Below are 25,234 nucleotides of genomic sequence, written 5' to 3'. Positions count from 1 at the left end.
GAACCCACCACAACTGAGCCTCAGTCCCGACTGGGATCTGTGTTATATTTAATATAAAAATTAAACAACAAGAATCATGATAAAAATCAAATAGTAGTGGTTTAAATTCTATACATTATGCATCAGAAAAGTAAATATGTAAGACAATATGAGAAGATTATGGAATCTGAACAAAGAAAAAAAGATTAAAGCTATACATACTCCTGGAAGAATTCTACATAAAAATTAAAAATCCTGTGAACAATATTTTAAAATTCTGAAAAATTCTGCATATTTTATTTGTCAAAATAACACAATATAGTCATGTCAGTTTAAATTATTTTGGTAATTTATTTCAAAATCGTCAGCAAGTATGTCTGTAACAATACAGGTTTCAGAGTAGCAGCCGTGTTAGTCTGTGTTCGCAAAAAGAAAAGGAGTACTTGTGGCACCTTAGAGACTAACAAATTTATCTGAGCATCTTGAACTCTCTCTTCAAAGTTCTTTTCAACTTTCTCTTACAGTACTTGTTGACTATCGGTCTCGTGCCAGTATTTAGCCTTAGATGGAGTTTACCACAAGCTTTGGGCTGCATTCCCAAGCAACCCGACTCCAAGAAGCCTGGGGCCGCTACTGGCCTCACACTGTCCACAGGCTGTGCCTCGATCAGAAGGACTTGGGCCCCCGAGAGCGGCACTGGGAAGTGGGTCTTCTGTACACCACATTTCCTGCGCCCCACCAATGTGGTGTACAGAAGACCCACTCCCCACTCTCATTGTCAGGCACATCTGCCCCTGTTCCCATGTGTCCCTGTGCCCCTCCCCCATCCCCATGTGTCCCTTAATCTCCACTCATCCACCCCTCCCTCATATCCCCACATCCCCACTCAGTCCCTATCCCAGTCTGTCCCCCTTTCATTAGCCCTTTTGAACCCCAGTCTGTGACCCCCCCAGCAACCCCATGTGCCCCATGCTGTTCACCCCCCCCCCATATCTCATGCCTCCTGATCTGGCCCTACAAGCAGGGTGCTGTGAGGAACCCAGGTGCTTCTCTTCCCTATCTGCAGCTGGGGCGGCTGTTCTCTGTTCTGACACCACAGCAGCCCCTTGTGGGCAAAAGGCATACTGCACTCCGGCAGAATGTATTTTCTGCAGAGAAAAAAAACTTCTACACAGGACATGAATTCTGCACATGTGTAGATTCACAGAATTCCCCCAGGAGTATACAGAACATAAAAAGTAACACAAAAAGAAGGTGCCCAAAACATAAAAGCAAATATGCATTTTCAACACAATAAAAAAACTGCCTTCCAGAATACAAAAATGAAGATGGTGGAGAACTCCATTTCACTATTTTATAGCATACGGACAGACAAAAAAAGGAAGGGGAAAAGGTCTTCTAGGGCCTCTAAATATGCCAAAACAACTAGTCACCATGCAGACCCAAAGGCAGGAAACACACTTAGGAGAACAACATCCAAAGACTAGAAAGAAAAAAAACCTTTTCTTTCTTACATTGTTATGTTAATTCACAGCACCAGCTGTCAGCTCTTTGCAACTAAGAAATATCATAGTTTACTTTATTGAACAAATCTCCTTATACTCCACTCACTGACATTCTCTCTTTCTATCTCTACTAAGAGCCTGAAGTCAATGGTACCTTTGCTACTGACTTCAATGGAATTAGTATCCGGCCCTATACACAAAGTAACCTACCTTAGAATTCCATACCATACTCTATATAATAATCTCTCTACGTAGCCCTGCAAATTGGAAGAGACTCTGCAACTCAGTATTCTGACATCAAGTGAGCAAGGTATCTCAAGAACTACTTTCCTTACATTCTTGTATTACTTTTGCTTCTTTCCTTAGAATGATCTTTCAAAGGCTGTAGCCTTACACAGAGATTCCATCTAGTTTCTTTCATCTGTAACCTGTGTGTGTCATGTTTCAGACCATTTGTAAGGCATACGCACCACTGTATATTTTACTTTACCTGATACAGCATGACAGGCTCTATGTTGTATCCTAACATATTGGCAAACTCCTTAGCAATAACTGTTTTGCCACAGCCCTGTAAAGTAAAAAATAAAATAAAATAAAAATTAAGGAATTAGATTTAAAATATCTTGCAAGGAGGGAAAAAGAAGAAAAATTTACAGTTCTTACTTTTCCGCCTATCAAACACATATCCTTAACCATATGTGACTGCATCATTTCTGCCAACAGCTGCTTATGGCTGGAAGTCTTTATGAAAGTGTCTGATCCAGAACACAGTTTTAATGGTCGACTCCCAGCTGGGACCTACAAGGAGAAAAAAGATAAACAAGTTATATGAAAGTGGTTTAGGCTCAGGGCCAGATTGGTTTACACTGGGTCAGTATCCCTATAACTTTTCACTGGTGATTGCATTCTTGTGCTCCAGAATCTAAATATTTTAAAAAAAAAAAAAAAAAGTTGCCTTTATGGCTTGTGGTTGCCAAAAAAACAAAAACAAAAAAACAACCACCCCATGAAATATGAATCAAATGGAAATCAATGCAATGGTATTTGGTTTGGTTTGCAGGCAACATGAATCAATAGTCCTGAGAGGACTCTGACTCAACTCAGTAGGGTATTAAACACTGAAAACCAATTACTAAGTGAACACTAGAATCATTTATTGCAGATCAGGGGGTAAGAAAGAGGAGAAATGATCCTATGATGAACATATGAACAATCCACTTGGAGGGAAATCTCACTCCGGTGTTATAAGTGGGCAGAGCTTTGCAAAATAGCAACACTTGTTTTTCCTCTAGTTTAACCCCTGCTTAAGCTACTAAATTCTGTTGCTCTTTCCACACACACATACTGTTCACTACTTCCCCTTCAAATTCCTCCTTTACTCTTGTTCCCAAAGAGGCCGTTCATTCCTCAGAGAAACTCCTCAATCAACTCTGAGTTAACCCCAGTGCCTAATGAAGCTAACTATTTCCTTCAGAGCAGCTCTTCAATCAGCTTCTCATAGATTCTACCCAATTTGCTCCTGCTCTCCAACCTCCTTCACCTCCATTATACAAACTCTCTGAGGCCATCCTTCCCCAGTGCCACTCAGCTCTCTCTCTGCCTCCAATTAACTCTATCTCAGTCTCACTGAATTCAACCTTTACTTTAAACTCAGATCAACATGTGTTTCTTTAAAAAATGTCTTATTTCTCCAACCAACAGACCATAAACTTCACTGGAAGAAAGAATACTAACAGTATTTGATGTGAGTAATATGAAGACTTTTTCTCCGTTTTCTGTTTCAACATCCTGCGTTGGAATAATATTACCAAGCACATTTTATTTGATGTGGTGGACAAAAGGAAAGAAGGAGACAAAAGGAAAGCGTTCGTGATGCTCTTGGGTCTATCTTCTATATAGTTATGTTTTTATTTAAAGATATAGTGAAAAAAAATGATTCTTTCAGAAAAACATAACTATATAGAAGATAGACCCAAGAGCATCACAAATGCTTTGTATTATGCTATTCCATGGTGCAATGCAAAATAAGAAATCAAGAAAGTACTTTTCCACCAACATTTTAGTAATTGATTAAATAAATAGATCATGTCTCTGAAAAAATAACCACATAGAAACCTGCATGAGTTACCTAAAAATAAAGCCTTACTTTTCCAGTTCATAAATTACATTTGCTAAATATTACCATAAAAAGTGAATATTCATTGAGGCACTCAGTCAAATTCCTTATCAACGTAGAGCATCAAAATGTAGGTGAGAGTCAACAGAAAGTAGCATAACAAATTTGCGGTAGTGGTATGAAACCAAGAATATAGCTCAGGGGTGGGCAAACTACGGCCCTCGGGTGAGATCCGGGCCGCAAGCCGTTTTAATCCAGCCCTTGAGCTCCCACTGGAGAATGGGGTCTGGGACTTGCCCTGCTTCGACGCTCCAGCCGGGGAGCAGGGTCAGGGGACGCTACATACAGCTCCCAGAAGCAGCCATATGGCCCTGCTCCAGCTCCTACGTGTAGGGGCAGCCAGCTCTGCATGCTGCCCCCACCCCGAGCACCACCCCTGCAGTTCCCATTGGCCAGGAACCTCAGCCAACGAGAGCTGCAGGGCTGCCTGGCCACGCCTCCGCATAAGAGCCAGAGAAAGGACATGCCCCTGCTTCCGGGAGCCACTTGAGGTAAGTGCCGCCCGGAGCCTGCACCCCTGAGCCTTTCTCTGCACTCCAACCCCCTGTCCCAGCCCTGATCCCCCTCCCGCCCTCTGAACCTCTCGATACCAACCCAGAGCAGCCTCCTGCACTTCAAACCCCTCATCCACAGTCCCACCCCAGAGCCCGCATCCCTAAGCTGGAGCCTGCACCCCTTCCTGCACCCCACTCTGCTGCCCAGCCCAGAGCCTCCTCCCGCACCCTGAACTCCTCATTTCTGGCCCCACCCAGAAGCCCACACCCGCAACCAGAGCCCTCACCCCCTCCTGCACCCCAACCCCAATTTTGTGAGCATGCATGGTGGACCATGCAATTTTTATTCCCAGATGTGGCCCTTGGGGCACGAAGTTTGCCCACCCCTGATATAGCTTGCTGAATCTGTGAATCATTACCTGGAATTTCACTTCCTTTTCAGCAATCTGGAGAATTACATCGGCCTGTAAGGTCTTGCTTCCATGTATTCTTTCAATTTTTTTAATCCTACTGGGAAGCAAAGGGCTTTCTGAATCTTGGAGCTCAAAACGCTGTAAAAATTGAGAAAGTAGTAATTATTTAACAAAGTACTGTGTTTTTAAATATTTCCACTGAAAACATGGCAGAAATTGATGCAAGACTAATTTCTTCTGAAGTTCAATATCCATTTGCTGTAAGAACCTTAATACTGGAAAAGTTAAAATGGACCTTTTAAGATGCTAACATTGGTATGTATCTATTAAGTGTTCTCTATCCAGTTATTAGCTTGCTGCTCCTCTTGTCAAACAAATTAAACTATGTTGTGAGCTGGAACAACAGAAATCTGTGAATTCCGAGAAATCCATGAATTCCAGATCTTTGTATAGAATTTTGTGTTATATAGATTTTAAGGTTTCTTTTCTAAATAAAAAAAATCTAAGTTATTCTGATTGCAAGATAGCCCTATTGATATAATTTCCCACTGCTGACTTGTTGATTTTGAAGCCAGAGAGACTGAAATAAAGCTCCAAGCCTCCAGCACACCATTTATCTTTGACGACTATTAGGACCACTTAACATCCAGCTTAAAAAAAAAATGCACATCAAGTTAAGATGTTTATTTAGTTTGATAGCCTTGTGTGTAATTAAAGGTGAGGGCTCCCTACACACAAGAAACTTTTATTATATAGCCTTTAATAGGCCAAGGAAAAAATATTGCCCTTTTGCCCCTTTTATCACCATCTCTGCCCTCCACCCCCCTCCATTACTCTACGCTGTATGCAGGAGGCGTGAAATTTTTTTTGCTAAAAACGGTGGGGTTTGAGGTTTTTGGTTTGTTTTCATCTTATCTGTTTATCTTGGTGGAGCTTGGGGTTATATTAGAAATTCAGGTCTTCTTATGCTTGAAAAAGTTATGGTGTCACTCTATTGACATCAAAGGAGGTAAAAGAGTGAAAGCTAAGTAATAGAGAGCAAGGGATTTTTAGTCAGATTTTTTAAACTACTGTTTTTTTCTTAACACCTCTAACTCTAGTGCCTAATGAATACTTACAAGAGAGGACATGTCCATGTGTAAGATTCAACACACCTACGCACGCGCACACACACACTTCAATAAGGGTGTGAGCGCTCGCCACACACATCCGAAGGCTTGTCTACACTTAAAATACTACAGTGACACAGCTGTGCCACTGTAGAGCTTGAATGTAGATGCTACCTACGCTGATGGGATGGATTCTCCCATCCTTGTACTTAATCCACCTTCCCAAGGCGGTAGCCAATCTGACGGAATGATTCCACCCGGAACTTAGGTCAGCTTAACTAAGCCACAATGGGATGTGGATTTTTCATATCCCTGACATATGTAATTAAACTGACTTAACTTCCTAGTGTAAACCAGGCCTAAGATTCCCCAAAAAGTCCTCCCATAAAACCTGCTATTTCGGAGGTAAAAAACAAGTAAAAAACTCAACCCACACTTATTTGGGAAATGACTTTTCGTCTTTCTTCTACATAATCAAGAAGCAAAAAGGACCCTAACTCATTTTTAAAAATTGGTTCCAAAGCATCTTAAATTTGGCAGGCCATCTTGGCCATAGCCTCATGTTCCAAGCAGGTGAAAGGATATTCCATAGGAATTAGGTTATGAAAGTTCAGAGTTCAAATATTATGATAAATTTCTGTCTGGTAATTCAGATAATGATGAAGATTGCTATTGTGATGAAAACATTTGATGCAGTGTTGTTGTAGCCGTGTTGTGTAATATCTTTTATTAGACCAACTTCCATGGTGAGAGAGACAAGCTTTTGAGCTCTGCGTAATCTTGACTCTCTCACCAATAGAAGTTGATCCAGTAAAAGGTATTACCTCTCCCACCTTGTCTCTTGAAAACACTAGAGTAAGATTCACATTATTTTAGGCACATTCAACTGCATTTATTAAAAGTGTGTTGCAAAGAATATAAAAATCTATAATAAGCGATGGTCACATAAACACCACCCTATATCGGAAACCTACTGACCGCTATTCCTACCTACATGCCTCTAGCTTTCATCCAGATCATACCACACGATCCATTGTCTACAGCCAAGCTCTACGATATAACCGCATTTGCTCCAACCCCTCAGACAGAGACAAACACCTACAAGATCTCTATCAGGCATTCCTACAACTACAATACCCACCTGCTGAAGTGAAGAAACAGATTGACAGAGCCAGAAGAGTACCCAGAAGTTACCTACTACAGGCTAGGCCCAACAAAGAAAATAACAGAACGCCACTAGCCATCACCTTCAGCCCCCAACTAAAACCTCTCCAACGCATCATCAAGGATCTACAACCTATCCCGAAGGACGACCCATCACTCTCACAGATCTTGGGAGACAGACCAGTCCTTGCTTACAGACAGCCCCCCAATCTGAAGCAAATACTCACCAGCAACCACACAACAGAACCACGAACCCAGGAACCTATCCTTGCAACAAAGCCCGTTGCCAACTCTGTCCACATATCTATTCAGGGGACACCATCAGAGGGCCTAATCACATCAGCCACACTATCAGAGGCTCGTTCACCTGCGCATCTACCAATATGATATATGCCATCATGTGGCAGCAATGCCCCTCTGCCATGTACATTGGTCAAACTGGACAGTCTCTACGTAAAAGAATGAATGGACACAAATCAGACGAATTATAACATTCAAAAACCAGTTGGAGAACACTTCAATCTCTCTGGTCACTCGATTAGACCTAAGAGCGGCTATCCTTCAGCAAAAAAGCTTCAAAAACAGACTCCAACGAGAGACTGCTGAATTGGAATTAATTTGCAAACTGGATACAATTAACTTAGGCTTGAATAGAGACTGGGAATGGATGAGTCATTACACAAAGTAAAACTATTTCCCCATGGTATTTCTCTCCCATCGTTCCTCAGATATTCTTGTTAACTGCTGGAAATAGCCTACCTTGCTTGTCACCATGAAAGGTTTTCCTCCTTTCCCCTGCTGCTGGTGATGGCTTATCTTAAGTGATCACTCTCCTTACAGTGTGTATGATAAACCCATTGTTTCATGTTCTCTGTGTGTGTATATCAATCTCCCCTCTGTTTTTTCCACCAAATGCATCCGATGAAGTGAGCTGTAGCTCACGAAAGCTTATGCTCTAATAAATTTGTTAGTCTCTAAGGTGCCACAAGTACTCTTTCTTTTTATAAAAATCTATGTATCTTTATTTGTACAAGGTACCATAGCATTGCAAATTAAGGCTAGAAACAATTATTTTTTGTAACATAATCAGACATATGCTTTGGCTCTTCACTCTCAGAGTCACATTCTGGACTAAAAGACTACAAATATTTCATGTTTAAATGTGAACTTTTTTAAAAAAAAGCACAAGTGTACTTTAGTGTAAAACTGCCAAAAATTCTATTTTTATTTTAACAGCTGAACCAATTTCATCGACCACTAAACATGGAAGAAGAACAGACAAAAAGCTGAGAATGTGCATTCTGAGTTTCATCTTGAACTGAGATTTTAATTGGCAAGTTAGAGACCCTGATCCAAACTTAACTGAAGTAAACAAAAAGACTCCCATTCAGTTCAATATACTTTGGATCAGGTCCAACGCTATTTCCACATGCATTGCTGATAGACTCTTATAATTACAGCATCATTTCCAGGTGCAATTATAACAAGAGAAGGAAACATTTTATTTCTTCACATTTCTCAAATACAACTACAGATGGCTATCTAATGCTCCGGGTGCTAACAAAATAAATTAAAAATTACAACAAAGAAAGTACTTCCCACGAATATAGTAAAGTTTCAATCCTTCAATCATTACTCAAAAAATTAACTGAAATTAAAGAGAATACTGACTATGTAACAGATAAAGCTCAAAATGGTTACACACCACCAAATCACATTCAAGAATAAAAGTAACCAACTCCTTAAGCACCTACCTATATAACGTGTAAGAGAAAAAACTGCATTATTGTTTGTGACTTCAATCTGAGTAACATAAAGCTGGAGGTTAGAGCTGGTAGGGAATTTTTAAATGAAATTTCTTTTCATCAGAGAATAGGTTAACAGAAACCAAAACTTTTCACAGGAAATGCTCAGTTTCAATGAATTTCTTGAATCGAAAAAATGTTGAAAATAGTTTCTAAATGTTTTGTTTTGACATTTTATAAGTGAAAAATTCCAGTCTTCCAGTTCAAAATAAAGTTCTGTGTCAAAATCTAAGCTAATTATACTAAAAAATAAAAATGGCCAAAATTGAAACATTCTGATTGATCTGAATTAATTATTTTTTTCCTAGATTTTTCAGTTCACAAAAATTTCCAAGATTGACTTTTTGTCCCAATTAGAAACAGGAAAAAAACCATTTCCGGCCCAGCTCAACTGAAAGTCTCATGCTACTAATAGTAAAACATCTTTGCAATTTCTATGTAGTATAAATGACAATTACCTAATTCACAAAGCATTGCATCTAACATAAAAAGAATTCTATATTAGACCTCATCTTGACAGATAAAGAGGAAATGATCTTAGAACTAAAAGGTTAGTCGTTGCTTTGGTACAAATGATCATGACTTAATTATATTTGTTATGTGCAAGCAGAATAAAGTTCCAACCAGTAATATTTATACAGGGTGCTTTTAAAAGGACCAGTTTCACAAAGCTGAAAACAATTATGAGCCATATCAGCTGGGAGAATTTAAACAGAAAAAAATATAAATGTTAACTGAGAGATGTTGAAATACATTTTACTGAATTCCCAAAAAATCACAACTGAGGAAGAACACTACACAGATTAAAAACCAGACTGGCTTAGGGAAGCGAAAGAAGCAATAAATAAATTTTAAAAGTGGAAGAAAGGAAATGTTGATAGCAATTAATACAAATTAAAAGCTAGAAATTGTAGAAATTGATAAAGGAAGCAAAAGGACACAAGGAAATATCTACAACTAACAGAGTTAAGGAAAAGAAGAAATTTTTTTTTAGTGTATCAGGGCAAAAGAACTCTAATGGTATTGACTCGTTATGAGATGGAAAGTGTAAAATGGTCAATAATAATGCAGAAAAGGCAAAAGTGTTCAATAAATATTTCTGTTCCATATGTGGGGAAAAAGCCAGATGATGTATGCATATCCTATGATGAAATACTTTCCATTCCAGCATTAACTAAGCAGGATATTAAATACCCACTACTAAATTTAGACATTTTAAAGTCAGCAGGTACACACTTATACCCAAGGATTTTAAAAGACCTCCCTAAGGACCTCTCTGAACAGTTAATATTGATTTAAATAAATCTTGGAAAACTGGGGAAGTTCCAGATGATTGGAAAAATGTTGTGCCAGTATATAAAAAAGGCAAATGGGATGACCCAGGTAATTATAGGTCCGCCAGCCTGACGCTGAACCTGGGCAAAATAATGGAACACCCGATAAAGGACTCAATTAATAAAGAATTAAAGAAGGGTAATATAATTAATGCCAACCACATGTGTTTATGGAAAATAGATCAAACAAACTTGATACTCTTTGATGAAATTACAAGTTCGAGTGATAAAGATAACAGTGCTGATGTAATACATCTAGACTTCTGTAAGACATTTGTGTTGGTATTACACAACATTTTCATTAAAACCTAGGACAATACAAAATCAATATGGCACACAAATTTATAAAAATCTGGATGACAGGTCTCAAAATGTAACAGTCAATGCCAAGCATCACTGAGCATGTATGTTTCTTGCTGGGTTCTGCAGGGATTGATTCTCAGGCCTGTGCTCTTTAATATTTTTATCAATGACGCAGAAGAAGACATAAAACCATTACTGACAAAGTTGGTAGACAAAGATTGGGGGAGTGATAAATAATGAAGAGGACGGATCCTGGATTGCTTAGTAAACTGGGTACAAGCAAACAATAAGCCTTTCAATATGGCCAAATGTAAAGTAATACATCTAAGAAAAAAGAATGGGGGACAGACTTACAAGTCGGGAAATTCTATCTGGAAATAATGACTCTGAAAGAGACTATGAATCTAGGAAAATGTTGGCAGGAGGAGAAAGTGGACAGGGAAAAGAAGAGACATAAAATACGCATTTTCTCTTTCTTTTTTTTTTTTTTTAGTTTGATGGTTTTTGTTCAGCATTATTTCAGAAAGCTCTATAGATTAACTGAATGTTTAACAGGTACAAATGTCCATAAAGATAAACAAACTAGTAGAATTGTCACGACACACTCAATATTTTTCATGTGAAGTCATTTAATCACAATTAATTTTCTAAGAAGTTTATGAATTTTAGAAAAATTATTATTTTCCATTTTAGTGACAAAGACCTATCGTGTCAATATCTTCTCGCTAAGGCCCTGATTCAGTAAGGCACTTAAGCATGTGCCTAACTTTAAACATGTGAGTAGTCATATTGAAATCAATGGGACTATCACATTGTTAAAGTTATGCATGTGTTTAAGAACCTGTGAATTGTGGCCTAAATTCAGTAGAAGATATAAAACACTCATCTAATAAAATCTGTTGGTTTATGAAGGTATTGTTCAAAATCTTTTTTTATCAGCATTAACATATATTATTTAAATAATTAGCATTGCTTTGATGTCTTATTATGATTTAATGGGGCTACTGTAGTAACTGACTGCTCTCTGGGATTTGTATATAAAATGCACAGTACTCACTTTTAATGCATCTTCTACTGCAGTCCTGCTTTCCTTTCCTAGTAGGACATTATAAGGGTATAGCCATTTGATTATATGCTGGACTGACATCATAGGGAAGGAATCCTAATTAGAAATAAAAATACAGGAAAGATCAATTCCATTATCCATTAACCTGGAACACATTATACTGACACAACTGCAAAAGAGATAACAAACAAGTGCACCATTCAGCTTTTGAGACAAAACCAGGGACACTTCATCCATGCTTCCCTAATAGCTGTCTCACCTACCTCCCCACCTCCACTCCCACTCGGTCTCATACTCTTTTTCTAATGGTGGAGAGAGGGGTCAATTGTTGAAACTGCAGATTCTAAAGAATCTCAATATGAACTGAAGAATGAGCCACCAGCTGTTGATTTCTAACATCACGCAGAGGAGGCAGGGTAGTTTCAAGATATGACAGCTGCTGTCTTTCCTTCTGGTGCTCTGTGCTACTTAACTCCCTTGAGGTGTTGGAAGACATCAGGGAGAAGTAAAAAGTGTTGCAGTTGCTTATTGCATATACTGGCCTCCACTGCAGACTGCTAGTAGTCAGAATCTGGTATGTTTTTTAAAAAGTGCTGTAACCAAGAAATTCAGTATGCTTGAACAAATCTTATCTGCTCACAGACGGTCCTTGTTGTTTCTGCTGCACTGTAGGTGTGAATGGTGCTAAAAAGACAAATCTCAGCTTGCAAGACTTTATAATTGAGGCTAAACAACATGAGGAGGAGGGTCTAGATGCATCAGTTACATCAATATACACTGTAGAGGTTAGGCATGCATCTTGTAATTGGATCTTAACAGAATTTGACTGGATTTCAACAGAATTGATCAAATATAAATATTTACCAGGTTGGAAGTGGGGGGTTGTTTGTTTTTTTACTTAAGTCATAAATGGTGGGAGGGAAGACAAAAGGTATTTTAGGAAGAGAGCAATGTGGTGAGGCCCACTACACAGTGAGGCTGTTTTAAGTATCGGAGGTAACATGAAAGGAGTGAAGTTATGAGTGGGAGAAAGAGGTGAAAGATTGGGAGAAAGCAAGCAAGGATTGCCAAAGATGAGAACATAAAAAAAGGTGCAACAAGAAAAAAAGTCAAAGATGGAGACGAGTGATGCAACGCAGTCTTGACAGTGAGGAGGAGTATGAACTTTATGTGGAAACACAGGAAGCCAGTAGGGCGATTCAAACAAGGTGGGAAACGATTAAAGCATCAGGAAAGGAAAATACATTTTGGCTGCAGCATGTTGAAGGCCGACGGGAGAATAATCAGTTTGAATACAAGCCAACAACAGAACTACCATAGAGAGATCAATAAAAATTACTAGAGATTGACGCCACTAAACTGCAGAAAGACACTTTCCCATAGGAGTGTGAAACTATAAAAAGGACCGAGAAGACTCGCATGAAAGGGGAGATTAGAATTTTCCTATTTTTAAGATTTCTTAAAAGTGGACGCAGTTTAGAAACATTTTAATACTGAAACCAATGTGACATTTTGCCCCTCCACACTTTTCCTTTATCTTCAGTTTTCTATTTCAATCCATTTTCATATGCAAGTCAAGAGATCAGGCCCATTTCTGTCACTTCTGATACCTGCAATCTGCTTTTCTTGGGTGTAGAGACTTAACTTTGTATATAGTGATAGTAGGACTTCTCAAGAAGAGTTACTGGTTACAAAATGTTAACATTGTTAAATTCTAATGTTTTGGGATCCTTAAGGGTATACTTTTTAATCACTTTTCAAAAAGGAACTGAAACTAACAGCAGCCATAACTGTAGTAAAGCAAGATTTTTTTATGAGGAAATTCAGCTATGACATTTAAGTTTAGGCAATACTGGCTATTAGGTACTTGGAACTAAAAAGGCTCTTACAAGATATTTATAAATTAAGCCTTATTTTACTGTGATTGCTGCACTTACTTGAATCATTCTGTGTATGGCACACTATAATAAATCATGCTAACATATATTTTCTAAATATCTCTGAGCAAAGAAATGCAATGCAATGGGCAGTTTCATAGAAGTAATAAATAAATATCTGTATTACAGAAATCTGCAGCATGGTTGAGTCATTCATAGCAATTTATAATAATTAAATATTGATTCCATTACACTGTACAGATTTTACTTCATAATTCAATTACTGGAAATTACTGAATAGTTCAGTTAATATTGTTTAGCTTAGAAATAGGCTATTAAATTACTACACTTTACTTCCAATTATTTGCAGAAAAAAATAAATTGCATTAGCAGTCTAAAACAATTTGATTACTAAGTGTAAGTAATAACTAATATGTTTCTGTTTCTTTTTTTTTTCTTCCTTTTTTTTGTACTAGGCAAGCCCATAAATAACGGAGTTATGGTGCAAAGTAAAAAAGAAATAAAAAGCTGAGCATAGCTATGAATATCATTGGGAATCACTAGGTATTAGCTATGTATACCCTTCAATGGGAGAAAAAGAAACTCCAGAAAACTAAAATCCCAATCAATGCTCAAATTTACCTGCTCTACAGTTGGAATTCCATATAATTAAGTGCTAGATTGTGCAACCCTTACACAGATGAATGAAAAAAAAAAAAGTCTACTTACCTTCTCGTAACTGTGTTCTTGGAGATGTGTCCATTCCAAGCAGGTGTGTGAGCTGCGTTCACAGTCATCAGAAATTTTTTCCCCAGCAGTATTTGTCAGGTCGGCTGCAGAGCCGCCTGCAGTTGCGCCTTCATGGCAGTGTATATAGGTCCCTGCCAACCTGCTGCCTCTTCAGTTCCTTCTTGCCAGAGTACTGACAGAGCAGCAGGCAGGTGGGTAATGGAATGGACATGAGCAACACATCTCAAAGAACAGCAGGTACAAGAAGGTAGGTAACCATTTTTTCTTCTTCGAGTGCTTGCTCATGTCGATTCCAAGTAGGTGACTCCCAAGCATTTCCTAGGAGAAAGGGCGGGAGCTCAGTGGGTCGCAGACCACAGCACCGCTCTGCCAAATGTGGCATCATCTCTGGCCTCCTGAATAATGGCGTAGCGCAATGTAAAAGTGTGGACCGATGACCACGTTGCTGCCCTGCAGATGTCTTGAATAGGGACTTGCGCCAGGAGGGTGCCACCAAAGATGCAAGCGCTTTTATGGAGTATGCCGTCAGCGCAGGGGCAGGTATCTTTGCCAGGTCATAGCATGCCCTGATGCAGGTCATGATCCATGAAGATATTTTTTGGGACAATACTGGAAGTCCCTTTATCCGCTCCGCAATGAAAAGTTGCACTGATTTCCAAAAAGACTTCGTTCTTTCAATGTAAAAGTCTAACGCTCACCTGACATCCAGGGAGTGCAGTATTCGCTCCCGGTTGCCAGTGTGTGGCTTAGCAAAGAACACTGGAAGAAATATGTCCTGGATTATGGGGAATTGTGAAACTACCTTTGGGAGAAAAGCTCGGTGTGGCTGCAACTGCACCTTGTCCTTATACAAGACTGTATATGGGAGTTCAGAAGTTAAGGCCTTAAGCTCAGACATCCTGGCTGAAGTTATAGCCACCAAGAATGCTACTTTTCAGGAAAGGTAGAGAAGAGAGCTCAAAGGCAGGACCCATCAGTCTTGAGAGCACCAGGATGAGATCCCATGGTGGGGGGGAGGGGGATTGGCTGTCTTACTTGAGGGTTCAGTCTAATTAGTCCTTTGAGGAAGTGGCCAACCATGGTGTTGACACAAAACAACCATCCTTAGAAGGGAGGAGAAAAGCATCTGTAAGAAAGCCCAGGCTGAGATTCAGAAAGGTACAGAACTGCTGACATTTCCTCTTGTGCCTCATTGTGAACAAGTCCATCCAGGGAAATCCCCAATGTTGGAAGATGCTGATCACGATATCCGGTTGAAGCAACCATTTGTGATTGTGAAAGGACCTGCTGAGATGATTGGCCAGGTCGTTCTGAGAGCCTGGAAGGTACAATGCCTCTAGATGTATCGATTAGGCAATGCAGAAGTCCCACAGTTTGAGGGCTTCCTGGCATAAGGAAGAGGAGCGGGCACCATCCTACCTGTTTATGTAGAATATCACTCAATACCGATATACATCTGCCCTCCAGATGGGTTTGGAATGTCTGACAAGCAAGGCGAACCACTCTTAGCTCCCTGAAATTGATGTGCAGTGAAAGTTCTGCCTGGGACCAGAGACCTGAAGTCCAGAGTCTTCCAAGGTGCATCTCCCATCCCATCGCCGAAGCATCCATGACCAGTGACAGCGAGGGCTGGAGCCTGGAGAAGGGTACTCCTGCATACGCCGCTTGCCACCACAGGAGCAGGGGTGGCAGGCTTGTAGAAATTTTGGTGGTGCCCAGAACCCACCCCTGCCCAAACTCTACCCCCCACCTGCCCAAGGTTCTGGGAGGGAGTCTGGGGACGGGAAGGGGATGCAGGGGTTAGGGCTGTGGCTGCAGATGAGGGGTTTGGGGTGTGGGAGGGGCTCAGGGTGAGAGTAGGAGTGTGGGGGTGAGGCTCTGTCTGGGGCTGGGGCACTTGTGGGGGTTAGAGAGGCTCAGGGCTGGGGCAGAGGGTTGGAGTGCAGGGGGATGATGGCTCTGGTTGGGGCTGGAGATGAGGGGTTTGTGGTGTTGGAGGGGGCTCAGGGCTGGGGCAGAGGGTTGGAGTGCAGGGAGATGAGGGCTCTGGCTGGGACTGGGGATAAGGTGTTTGGGCTGTTGGAGGGGCTCAGGGCTAGAGTAGAGGGTTGAGGGTGCGGTGGGCGGGGTGAAAACTCTGGCTGGAGGTGTGGGCTCTGGGGTGGGGCAGGGCTGGGGATGAGTTTGGAGTGCAGGCAAACTGCTCTGGGACAGGGGCCAGAGAGGAGGACTCCCCCCAGCCCTTTCCCTGCCGGCAACAGCGAGCTCTGGGGGAGGAGCCCCCCTTTCCTGCCCCCCCAACAGCACACTCACCCCCACCACTGTCACTGCATGTACTCCTAGGGCCCCCCTCAGGTCCAGGAATCTCCTTCGCCTCCCTCTTGGTGGGTGCCGCCTCCCCCCCTGCTGTTGCCCGACTGTACCCTCACTAGGAGTAAGGGATGGGGCTGCCTCCTTGCCCAGCATGGGGCAGAAGCGGTGACTGCGGGCGGAAGGACCCCCTGTGCTGGTGGAGGGTCCCGCCGGAAAAGGGAAGCGTCTGAGGTAGAAGGGCAGGCTCAGAGTCAGTGTGCCCTGCCAGTGGAGATGTGGGGCACTAGGACCCTGTGGCAGCAGTTGCTGCAGGGAGGCAGCATGGAGCTGCACGAAGAGGCAGAGGCAGGGATGCTCTGCTCCGGGGCTCGGGGAGGCATGCGGAGAACGGGGGGCAGCAAGAGGGGGTGGGGGGACACCCAACCCCAAATATTGGTGGAGCTGGGCCCCAAATATTGCTGGTGCTAAGGCACCACGTGGAGATATAACTTGCCGCCCCTCCATGGGAGGGACTCAATAACTGGAGAAGGAAGAGTAACTGTCTTGTCTAGGCGGTCTCGGTTTGACCTGTATACTGAGGCCAGCCAGGCCTGAAGAGGTCGAAGCCGCAGTCTCATGTGCTGAACCGCATATGTACAAGCAGTCATACGACTGAGCAGCTGCAGGCAATTTTGCACCGTAGCAGCAGGCTGTCGTTGTAAGCCCTCTATAATGGTGCACCTGGTCAGAAAATGCGATTCCGGAAGGAATGCTTTGGCTTGACCTAAGTCTAGAAGAGCTCTAATTAAGCCTATCCTCTGAGTGGGGGTTACAGTGCCGATTCCATTTTGAGATATCCGACTCTGGCTCTGAGTCCGACGAGGACTCTGATCTCGGTGACCAAATGGGGTGGTGCCAGGAAGTAGTGTCAAGGGGAAGGCGGCCGGTGCCGCATTATGGCTGGTTTGCGCTTAGAAGGCATAACGCTTTTCTGCAGTGCCGGTGCTGGCTGAGCTGTCATAGATACGAGGTCCCTGGCTGCCTCAAATATGTCCGGAGTGGACAGAAGATCCAGATCCTCTACTAGACTCTCCCGAGTGAGGGAGTCCACCAGTACCGGACTCAACGGATCTCTCTGCAAGGGTGGTGCTAGTTTAGCAGGAGCAGGGGCCGAGTGTCCTGGCATAGGATGCACTCCGCTAGCGCTCCTGCATTCCACGGCTCTAATTGTGAGTGAACGCCCCCTTTTGGCTCTCTTCTGCTTCTTGTGAGGCACCGGCGAGTGCGAGCGGTGCCGGGTAACCACAGTGGAGGTCTTTGATGCCAGGGAGTGGCAAGAGTCTCTGGACCCAGAGTCCTTTTTCCACGCCGCAATCTCTCTCACTGTGGCTGGTCCGCTCCGCATTGAAGCACTGGGCTTCGGTGATGCAGGCTCTGCCGGCTGGGAATGGAGAGCTGACTCCACAAGGAAGAGTTTTAACCTAAAGTCTCTCCTTTTTGGATCTTGGGTGGAAGTCTTTGCAGATCTTGCACCTATACGTCTGGAGAGCCTCCCCTAAGCACTTTAACAAGAGTCATGGGGGTCACCCCTGGGGTAAGGCTTCTGGCAGGACCTACATGGTTTGAACCCTTGAGACCGAGGCATGCCGCAGTCCCCAGAAGGGGAAAAACACAGTGGGGGAAACCCTAACAGAAACTTACCTAACCAACTATAAACACTAACTAATACTAAGTTAACTATTTACAGGTACAAAGAGAAAGACCACTAGGGGATCGCTTCCCATATCAAGAGAGGTTTCAGAGTAGCAGCCGTGTTAGTCTGTATTCGCAAAAAGAAAAAGGAGTACTTGTGACACCTTAGAGACTAACAAATTTATTAGAGCATAAGCTTTCGTGAGCTACAGCTCACTTCATCGGATACATTTGGTGGAAAAAACAGAGAAGAGATTTATATACACACACACACACAGAGAACATGAAACAATGGGTTTATCATACACACTGTAAGGAGAGTGATCACTTAAGATAAGCCATCACCAGAAGCAGGGGGGGGAAAGGAGGAAAACCTTTCATGGTGACAAGCAAGGTAGGCTAATTCCAGCAGTTAACAAGAATATCAGAGGAACAGTGGGGGGTGGGGTGGGAGGGAGAAATAACATGGGGAAATAGTTTTACTTTGTGTAATGACTCATCCATTCCCAGTCTCTATTCAAGCCTAAGTTAATTGTATCCAGTTTGCAAATTAATTCCAATTCAGCAGTCTCTCGTTGGAGTCTGGTTTTGAAGCTTTTTTGTTGAAGGATAGCCACTCTTACGTCTGTAATCGAGTGACCAGAGAGATTGAAGTGTTCTCCAACTGGTTTTTGAATATTATAATTCTTGACGTCTGATTTGTGTCCATTCATTCTTTTACATAGAGACTGTCCAGTTTGGCCAATGTACATGGCAGAGGGGCATTGCTGGCACATGATGGCATATATCACATTGGTAGATGCGCAGGTGAACGAGCCTCTGATAGTGTGGCTGATGTGATTAGGCCCTATGATGGTGTCCCCTGAATAGATATGTGGACAGAGTTGGCAACGGGCTTTGTTGCAAGGATAGGTTCCTAGGTTAGTGGTTCTGTTGTGTGGTGTGTGGTTGCTGGTGAGTATTTGCTTCAGATTGGGGGGCTGTCTGTAAGCAAGGACCTCTCCTTTTGCCCCTCCACCCCCACGAACATGATACAGTTCTGTGGTGACCTAGAATCCTATTTTCAACATCTCCGACTCAAGGAATATTTCCAACACACCTCTGACCAACATATTAATCCACAGAGACCTTCCTGCCAACACTACAAAAGAAGGATTCTGGGTGGACTCCTCCTGAAGGTCGAAACAGCAGCCTGGATTTCTACATAGACTGCTTCCGCCGACGTGCACGAACTGAAATTGTGGAAAAGCAGCATCGCTTACCCCATAACCTCAGCCATGCAGAACACAGTGCCATCCACCGCCTCAGAAACAACTCTGACATCATAATCAAAAAGGCTGACAAAGGAGGTGCTGTCGTCATCATGAATAGGTCGGAGTATGAACAAGAGGCTACTAGGCAGCTCTCCAACACCACTTTCTACAAGCCATTACCCTCTGATCCCACTGAGAGTTACCAAAAGAAACTACAGCATTTGCTCAAGAAACTCCCTGAAAAAGCACAAGAACAAATCCGCACAGACACACCCCTGGAGCCCCGACCTGGGGTATTCTATCTGCTACCCAAGATCCATAAACCTGGAAATCCTGGACGCCCCATCATCTCAGGCATTGGCACCCTGACAGCAGGATTGTCTGGCTATGTAGACTCCCTCCTCAGGCACTTCGTTACCAGCACTCCCAGCTATCTTCGAGACACCACTGACTTCCTGAGGAAACTACAGTCCATTGGTGATCTTCCTAAAAACACCATCCTAGCCACTATGGATGTAGAAGCCCTCTACACCAACATTCCACACAAAGATGGACTACAAGCCGTCAGGAACAGTATCCCCGATACTGTCACGGCTAACCTTGTGGCTGAACTTTGTGACTTTGTCCTCACCCATAACTATTTCACATTTGGTGACAATGTATACCTTCAAATCAGCGGCACTGCGATGGGTACCCGCATGGCCCCACAGTATGCCAACATTTTTATGGCTGACTTAGAACAACACTTCCTCAGCTCTCGTCCCCTAATGCCCCTACTCTACTTGCGCTACATTGATGACATCTTCATCATCTGGACCCATGGAAAAGAAGCTCTTGAGGAATTCCACCATGATTTCAACAATTTCCATCCCACCATCAACCTCAGCCTGGACCAGTCCACACAAGAGATCCACTTCCTGGACACTTCGATGCTAATAAGCGATGGTCACATAAACACCACCCTATATCGGAAACCTACTGACCGCTATTCCTACCTACATGCCTCTAGCTTTCATCCAGATCATACCACTCGATCCATTGTCTACAGCCAAACGCTACGATATAACCGCATTTGCTCCAACCCCTCAGACAGAGACAAACACCTACAAGATCTCTATCATGCATTCCTACAACTACAATACCCACCTGCTGAAGTGAAGAAACAGATTGACAGAGCCAGAAGAGTACCCAGAAGTCACCTACTACAGGACAGGCCCAACAAAGAAAACAACAGAACGCCATTAGCCATCACCTTCAGCCCCCAACTAAAACCTCTTCAACGCATCATCAAGGATCTACAACCTATCCTGAAGGATGACCCATCACTCTCACAGATCTTGGGAGACAGACCAGTCCTTGCTTACAGACAGCCCCCCAATCTGAAGCAAATACTCACCAGCAACCACACAACAGAACCACTAACCCAGGAACCTATCCTTGCAACAAAGCCCGTTGCCAACTCTGTCCACATATCTATTCAGGGGATACCATCATAGGGCCTAATCACATCAGCCTCACTATCAGAGGCTCGTTCACCTGCGCATCTACCAATGTGATATATGCCATCATGTGGCAGCAATGCCCCTCTGCCATGTACATTGGCCAAACTGGACAGTCTCTACGTAAAAGAATGAATGGACACAAATCAGACGTCAAGAATTATAACATTCAAAAACCAGTTGGAGAACACTTCAATCTCTCTGGTCACTCGATCACAGACCTAAGAGTGGCTATACTTCAACAAAAAAGCTTCAAAAACAGACTCCAACGAGAGACTGCTGAATTGGAATTAATTTGCAAACTGGATACAATTAACTTAGGCTTGAATAGAGACTGGGAATGGATGAGTCATTACACAAAGTAAAACTATTTCCCCATGGTATTTCTCCCTCCCACCCCACCCCCCACTGTTCCTCTGATATTCTTGTTAACTGCTGGAATTAGCCTACCTTGCTTGTCACCATGAAAGGTTTTCCTCCTTTCCCCCCCCCTGCTGCTGGTGATGGCTTATCTTAAGTGATCACTCTCCTTACAGTGTGTATGATAAACCCATTGTTTCATGTTCTCTGTGTGTGTGTGTATATAAATCTCTCCTCTGTTTTTTCCACCAAATGCATCCGATGAAGTGAGCTGTAGCTCACGAAAGCTTATGCTCTAATAAATTTGTTAGTCTCTAAGGTGCCACAAGTACTCCTTTTCATATCAAGAGAGAAGCAGCAGCTCCAATAACCATCATGGGCAGTAAGAAGGAACTGAAGAGGCAGCAGGTTGGCAAGGACCTACATACACTGCCATGAAGGCACAACTCCAGGGCCGACCCAACGGATACCACTAAGCACGCACACCTACTTAGAATCGGCATGAGCAAGCACTAGAAGAACAACTACTTGTTTAAGTGCTCACCAAGGTGAGTAATGGTTGCATAATCAAGCCCTAAATAAAACAAAATAGATTTTTCACTTGAAATTCTCTAGTTTCTTTTGTTTGCACATATCCCCAACATATATGGACAAAACAGCAATGAACTATCCTGTCACAAGTATATTTTTGTGAAATACATAACTCAACTCATTTTGTTATTCAGTGATGCTCCTTGAATCTGGAGCATTATAAATGGATGTAGTAAAAATCATCCATTTGAGTGCATTCTAGGTAAAATGTGCTGTTCAGGTGATCAGACATTCACTTAGCATTATTACATTAAAAAAAGCACTTTGTGTAAGGGCCACAAAGAGCATAATTACAATGGCACAGATGAGATTAGCCTCCTCCTCACTCCTCACTATAAAAAGCCTTCTGTTTCAGACAGGAGTTTTTAGTCTGGGAGTCATGACCCTGTAGGAGCTTGCAAATGTGTTGAAAGATGGGGAGCAAGCAACCACCTTGCCTTTCCCATATTGCTAAATGGTCAATGGTCCTAGCCAGATGAGGGGAGGAACCCAAGGTCCCAGAGGGGAACAGGGCCGCATCATGGAAAAAGTTGAGAACCTGGTTTAGGAAGCTATAAATAGATCAGAAACTGGGACACAATGATAACACACTACATTTTTTAATGTAAAATAAAATGCTTCCTTCACCCCTCAGGTCAGATAAATAGCTGAGGGGACATTTTATTTCCACTATTTTGGAAGCAGTCTGACATTAATTTAAAAGTCATTTTCACTACAGGGCTAGAACAATAAAATGATGTAATGTATTTAAAAATCCAACATATATTCCTTTCCTAAAGCACACTATAAATTAGTCTAGTTTCTGTGCTTATCACTTCATAGTTTTTTATGTGGTATCAATAAGTCAGTTTCTCTTATATAAATTGTTACAAATTCCTCCCCCCCAAATAAACACACCTAAATCAATTTTAAATCACCTGGCTAATCCACACGCCTAATAAATTAATTGAATCTAATCATCGTTCAATACACCAAGAAGCTCTGCTGAAATCTTTCTTGTCTCATGATTCATAATAATTTATCTTACATCTTACATCTGCATTTCATCTTACATCTGGATCTCTGCAGACTTTATGGTGCCCACAGAGATCCAATTAAAGATATGTCCAATGAGATCCAATTAAGAGAGAGAAAGATTTTTTTAGTGTTCTTATTAATCTAGTAGTTCCAAAGACACTAATAAGATATGAACAGTTCAAATTGTATCTGAGGAAATTCCTCACTTTTAAAATTTCACTTCACAGTTACATGCACATACCAGAATCTGAACTGCAGCTGATAAACTGTCTAAAGGAAAATCTGGAAGTCCTAGAGTAGAAGATTCCTGGGAGCAGAGAGTTGTAGCAAAAGACAAGAGCTGAGAGATTCTGGAAAATAAACAAGAAATTGTAATGTTTTATACATGCAAAACATACTTTAAAACTTTAAGCCCTATGAAGCTAAACACAGCATAAGATGTTGAAGCAACTTCTGAATATAAGTAAATTTTATCTAAAAGTTCTACAGAATTAAGGACTCACAATATGAAAACTGTAATTATATATAAAAAACTGTTCAAACATATTCCCATACTTACTAAAAATTCCCTCAGTTCTCATCAGTCTATCGGGTGTGACAAAGCTCCAAGTCTGTTTTGGTGGGTCCTGTGCTTCCAGGCAGATTCTGTGGCCTCAGAAGCTCACTGAGCTGCTTTAGCCTAGCAGCAAGGGCCACAGCCTAAACCGAGTTACTTTCATCACAGGCCAGTATGGGAGGTGGGAAAGGGGATACCCCACCGTCTCTGCTGCTCCTTTGAGTTTAGAAGGTGTTGTTCAGCCCCCTGCCTGGATCGAGGTCTGCTTCCCCTCTCAAGAAGGTCTCTGTCGAGCATGCAGGAGAAAGAGGAACCTGGGCCCACCCGCAGCTGTTGGTGGCTTTCCCTTCACCACTGCAGCTGTTTCGACTCCCTGGGCCACTTCCCCACAACCTCCTTTTCTACCTTCTCCCTTACCTCAGTCCTCAGCAACACTTCCTCTCCTCCAACTCTTTCTCTACCTTCACCCTTCCTCAGGCTTCAGCTATCGCTTCCTCTCCTCCAATCTCCTTCCCCTGGAACTCACTGAAAGGAGAGCTTTTAAGCAGTGTAAATGGGACCTTGATTGGTTCCAGCTGTCTCCATTAGCCTAATGGCCTTAATTGATCCTTTGCTAGTTAATTGTAATCAGGTGCCTGCATTAGCCTAACAGCCTTAACTGATCCTTAGACAGGTTAAATGGCATTGGGTGTCTTGATTGGCCTGGGGTAGCCATTGTTTGGCTATCCAGGGAACAGAGACCTGCTCATCCTGAGGCTGATACATTTGCCTTCCACTACTCTTTTATAGCCTTCTGGTCTGAGTCCATCACAAGGGATACAGCACACAAATTGCAAACAATCCTGACAGGACAGAACATTCAGCCTCTCAACACTACTTTTTTGTAATGATGAAAATTTACCTCTGTGCAGAAACATTTGATCCAACCGAGTATAATAGCTTAAGATGGTCCTGAAAATAGAACATAGCATCACATATCAGATTAATTTCTAGGTTATACCATGGATAACAGTGCATATTGTGCAAGATGTTTTCTATTTCTCATCTAATTAGACACTGAGCCTTTTGTAGCAAAAAGCCTGGTCTTGGCACACAGAACTAATTTTCTAAAAGAAAAAAAAGTTAGCATATCTTTATTTTAGGATTATATTGTTTTATTGAAATTAATTTTAGCTACAAAATAAAAACATCAAAACAGCCATGGTGGGTCAGACCAATGGTCCATCTATCCCAGTATCCTGTCTTCCGACAAAAAGAAAAGGAGTACTTTTTGTGAATACAGACTAACACGGCTGCTACTCTGAAACCTGTCTTCTGACAGTGGCCAGTGCCAGGTGCTTCAGAGGGAATGAACAGAACAGGTGATCCATCCCTGTTGGCAAACAGAGGCTAGGGACACTTCAGAGTATGGTTTTCAGTCCTGTCTAATAGCCATTGATGAACCTATCCTCCATGAATTTATCCCTTGGAGATTCTCTCTTTCTTTTCAGTAATTAACTGGGCATCAATATGACCCCCTCCCAAAAAAGGGTCAAAATATTTTATTCATGTTCAATGATTAATTTTTGAATGTATAATATGTAAAATACAAGATTAAAGTATCAATTAGTCCTGCTCTGAAAACAAGCTCTAATTGATCTACAATGGCACTTACCTTAAAGGGTAGATGATAAACATCTCTTGCTTGAAATCTAGAACGAAGAGGAGGGTCCAATGGGTTACCAGAATATCTAGGTACCGGCAGGCCCAGAGCTATCACACGAAAATCTTCACTTACTCGAACAATCTTCCATGCATCTAACTCAGTTTTAGTATGTTCCTGGACCAATTAAAATAAGGTAATAATTAGAATGCAATGACATCTTTTAGTGAGGGCCCTGATGCCCGAGCTACAGACTGAAGACCTCTACGGGAGGGATCAAAAGAGTGATCTTCCAGTTAAATTTGGTCTTCTGCTTCCCTCGTCTTTAACACAGAGGGCCAGGATGAAATGTTCTAT

General features: G+C 42.1%; 1 protein-coding gene across 3 annotated transcripts in view; it reads right to left on the bottom strand.

Annotated features, from left to right (window-relative positions):
• The window catches only part of VWA8 (von Willebrand factor A domain containing 8), a 301,480-nt gene that overhangs the window by 215,434 nt on the left and 60,812 nt on the right, over window positions 1-25,234 (bottom strand). For all 3 annotated transcript variants that reach the window (XM_038402763.2, XM_038402782.2, XM_043504544.1), the window contains exons 6-12: window positions 24,890-25,054; window positions 24,137-24,186; window positions 22,921-23,029; window positions 11,340-11,444; window positions 4,574-4,705; window positions 2,148-2,282; window positions 1,975-2,052 (exon numbers count right to left, since the gene is read on the bottom strand). In XM_038402763.2, the coding sequence (XP_038258691.2) occupies window positions 1,975-2,052; window positions 2,148-2,282; window positions 4,574-4,705; window positions 11,340-11,444; window positions 22,921-23,029; window positions 24,137-24,186; window positions 24,890-25,054 (774 nt within the window). The remainder of the gene's footprint in view (window positions 1-1,974; window positions 2,053-2,147; window positions 2,283-4,573; window positions 4,706-11,339; window positions 11,445-22,920; window positions 23,030-24,136; window positions 24,187-24,889; window positions 25,055-25,234) is intronic.

Source organism: Dermochelys coriacea, chromosome 1, assembly GCF_009764565.3.
Source record: "Dermochelys coriacea isolate rDerCor1 chromosome 1, rDerCor1.pri.v4, whole genome shotgun sequence".
Lineage (NCBI taxonomy): Eukaryota > Metazoa > Chordata > Testudines > Dermochelyidae > Dermochelys > Dermochelys coriacea.
The sequence above is the reverse complement of the archived record's forward strand: the minus strand, read 5'-3'. Positions and strand labels throughout refer to the sequence as shown.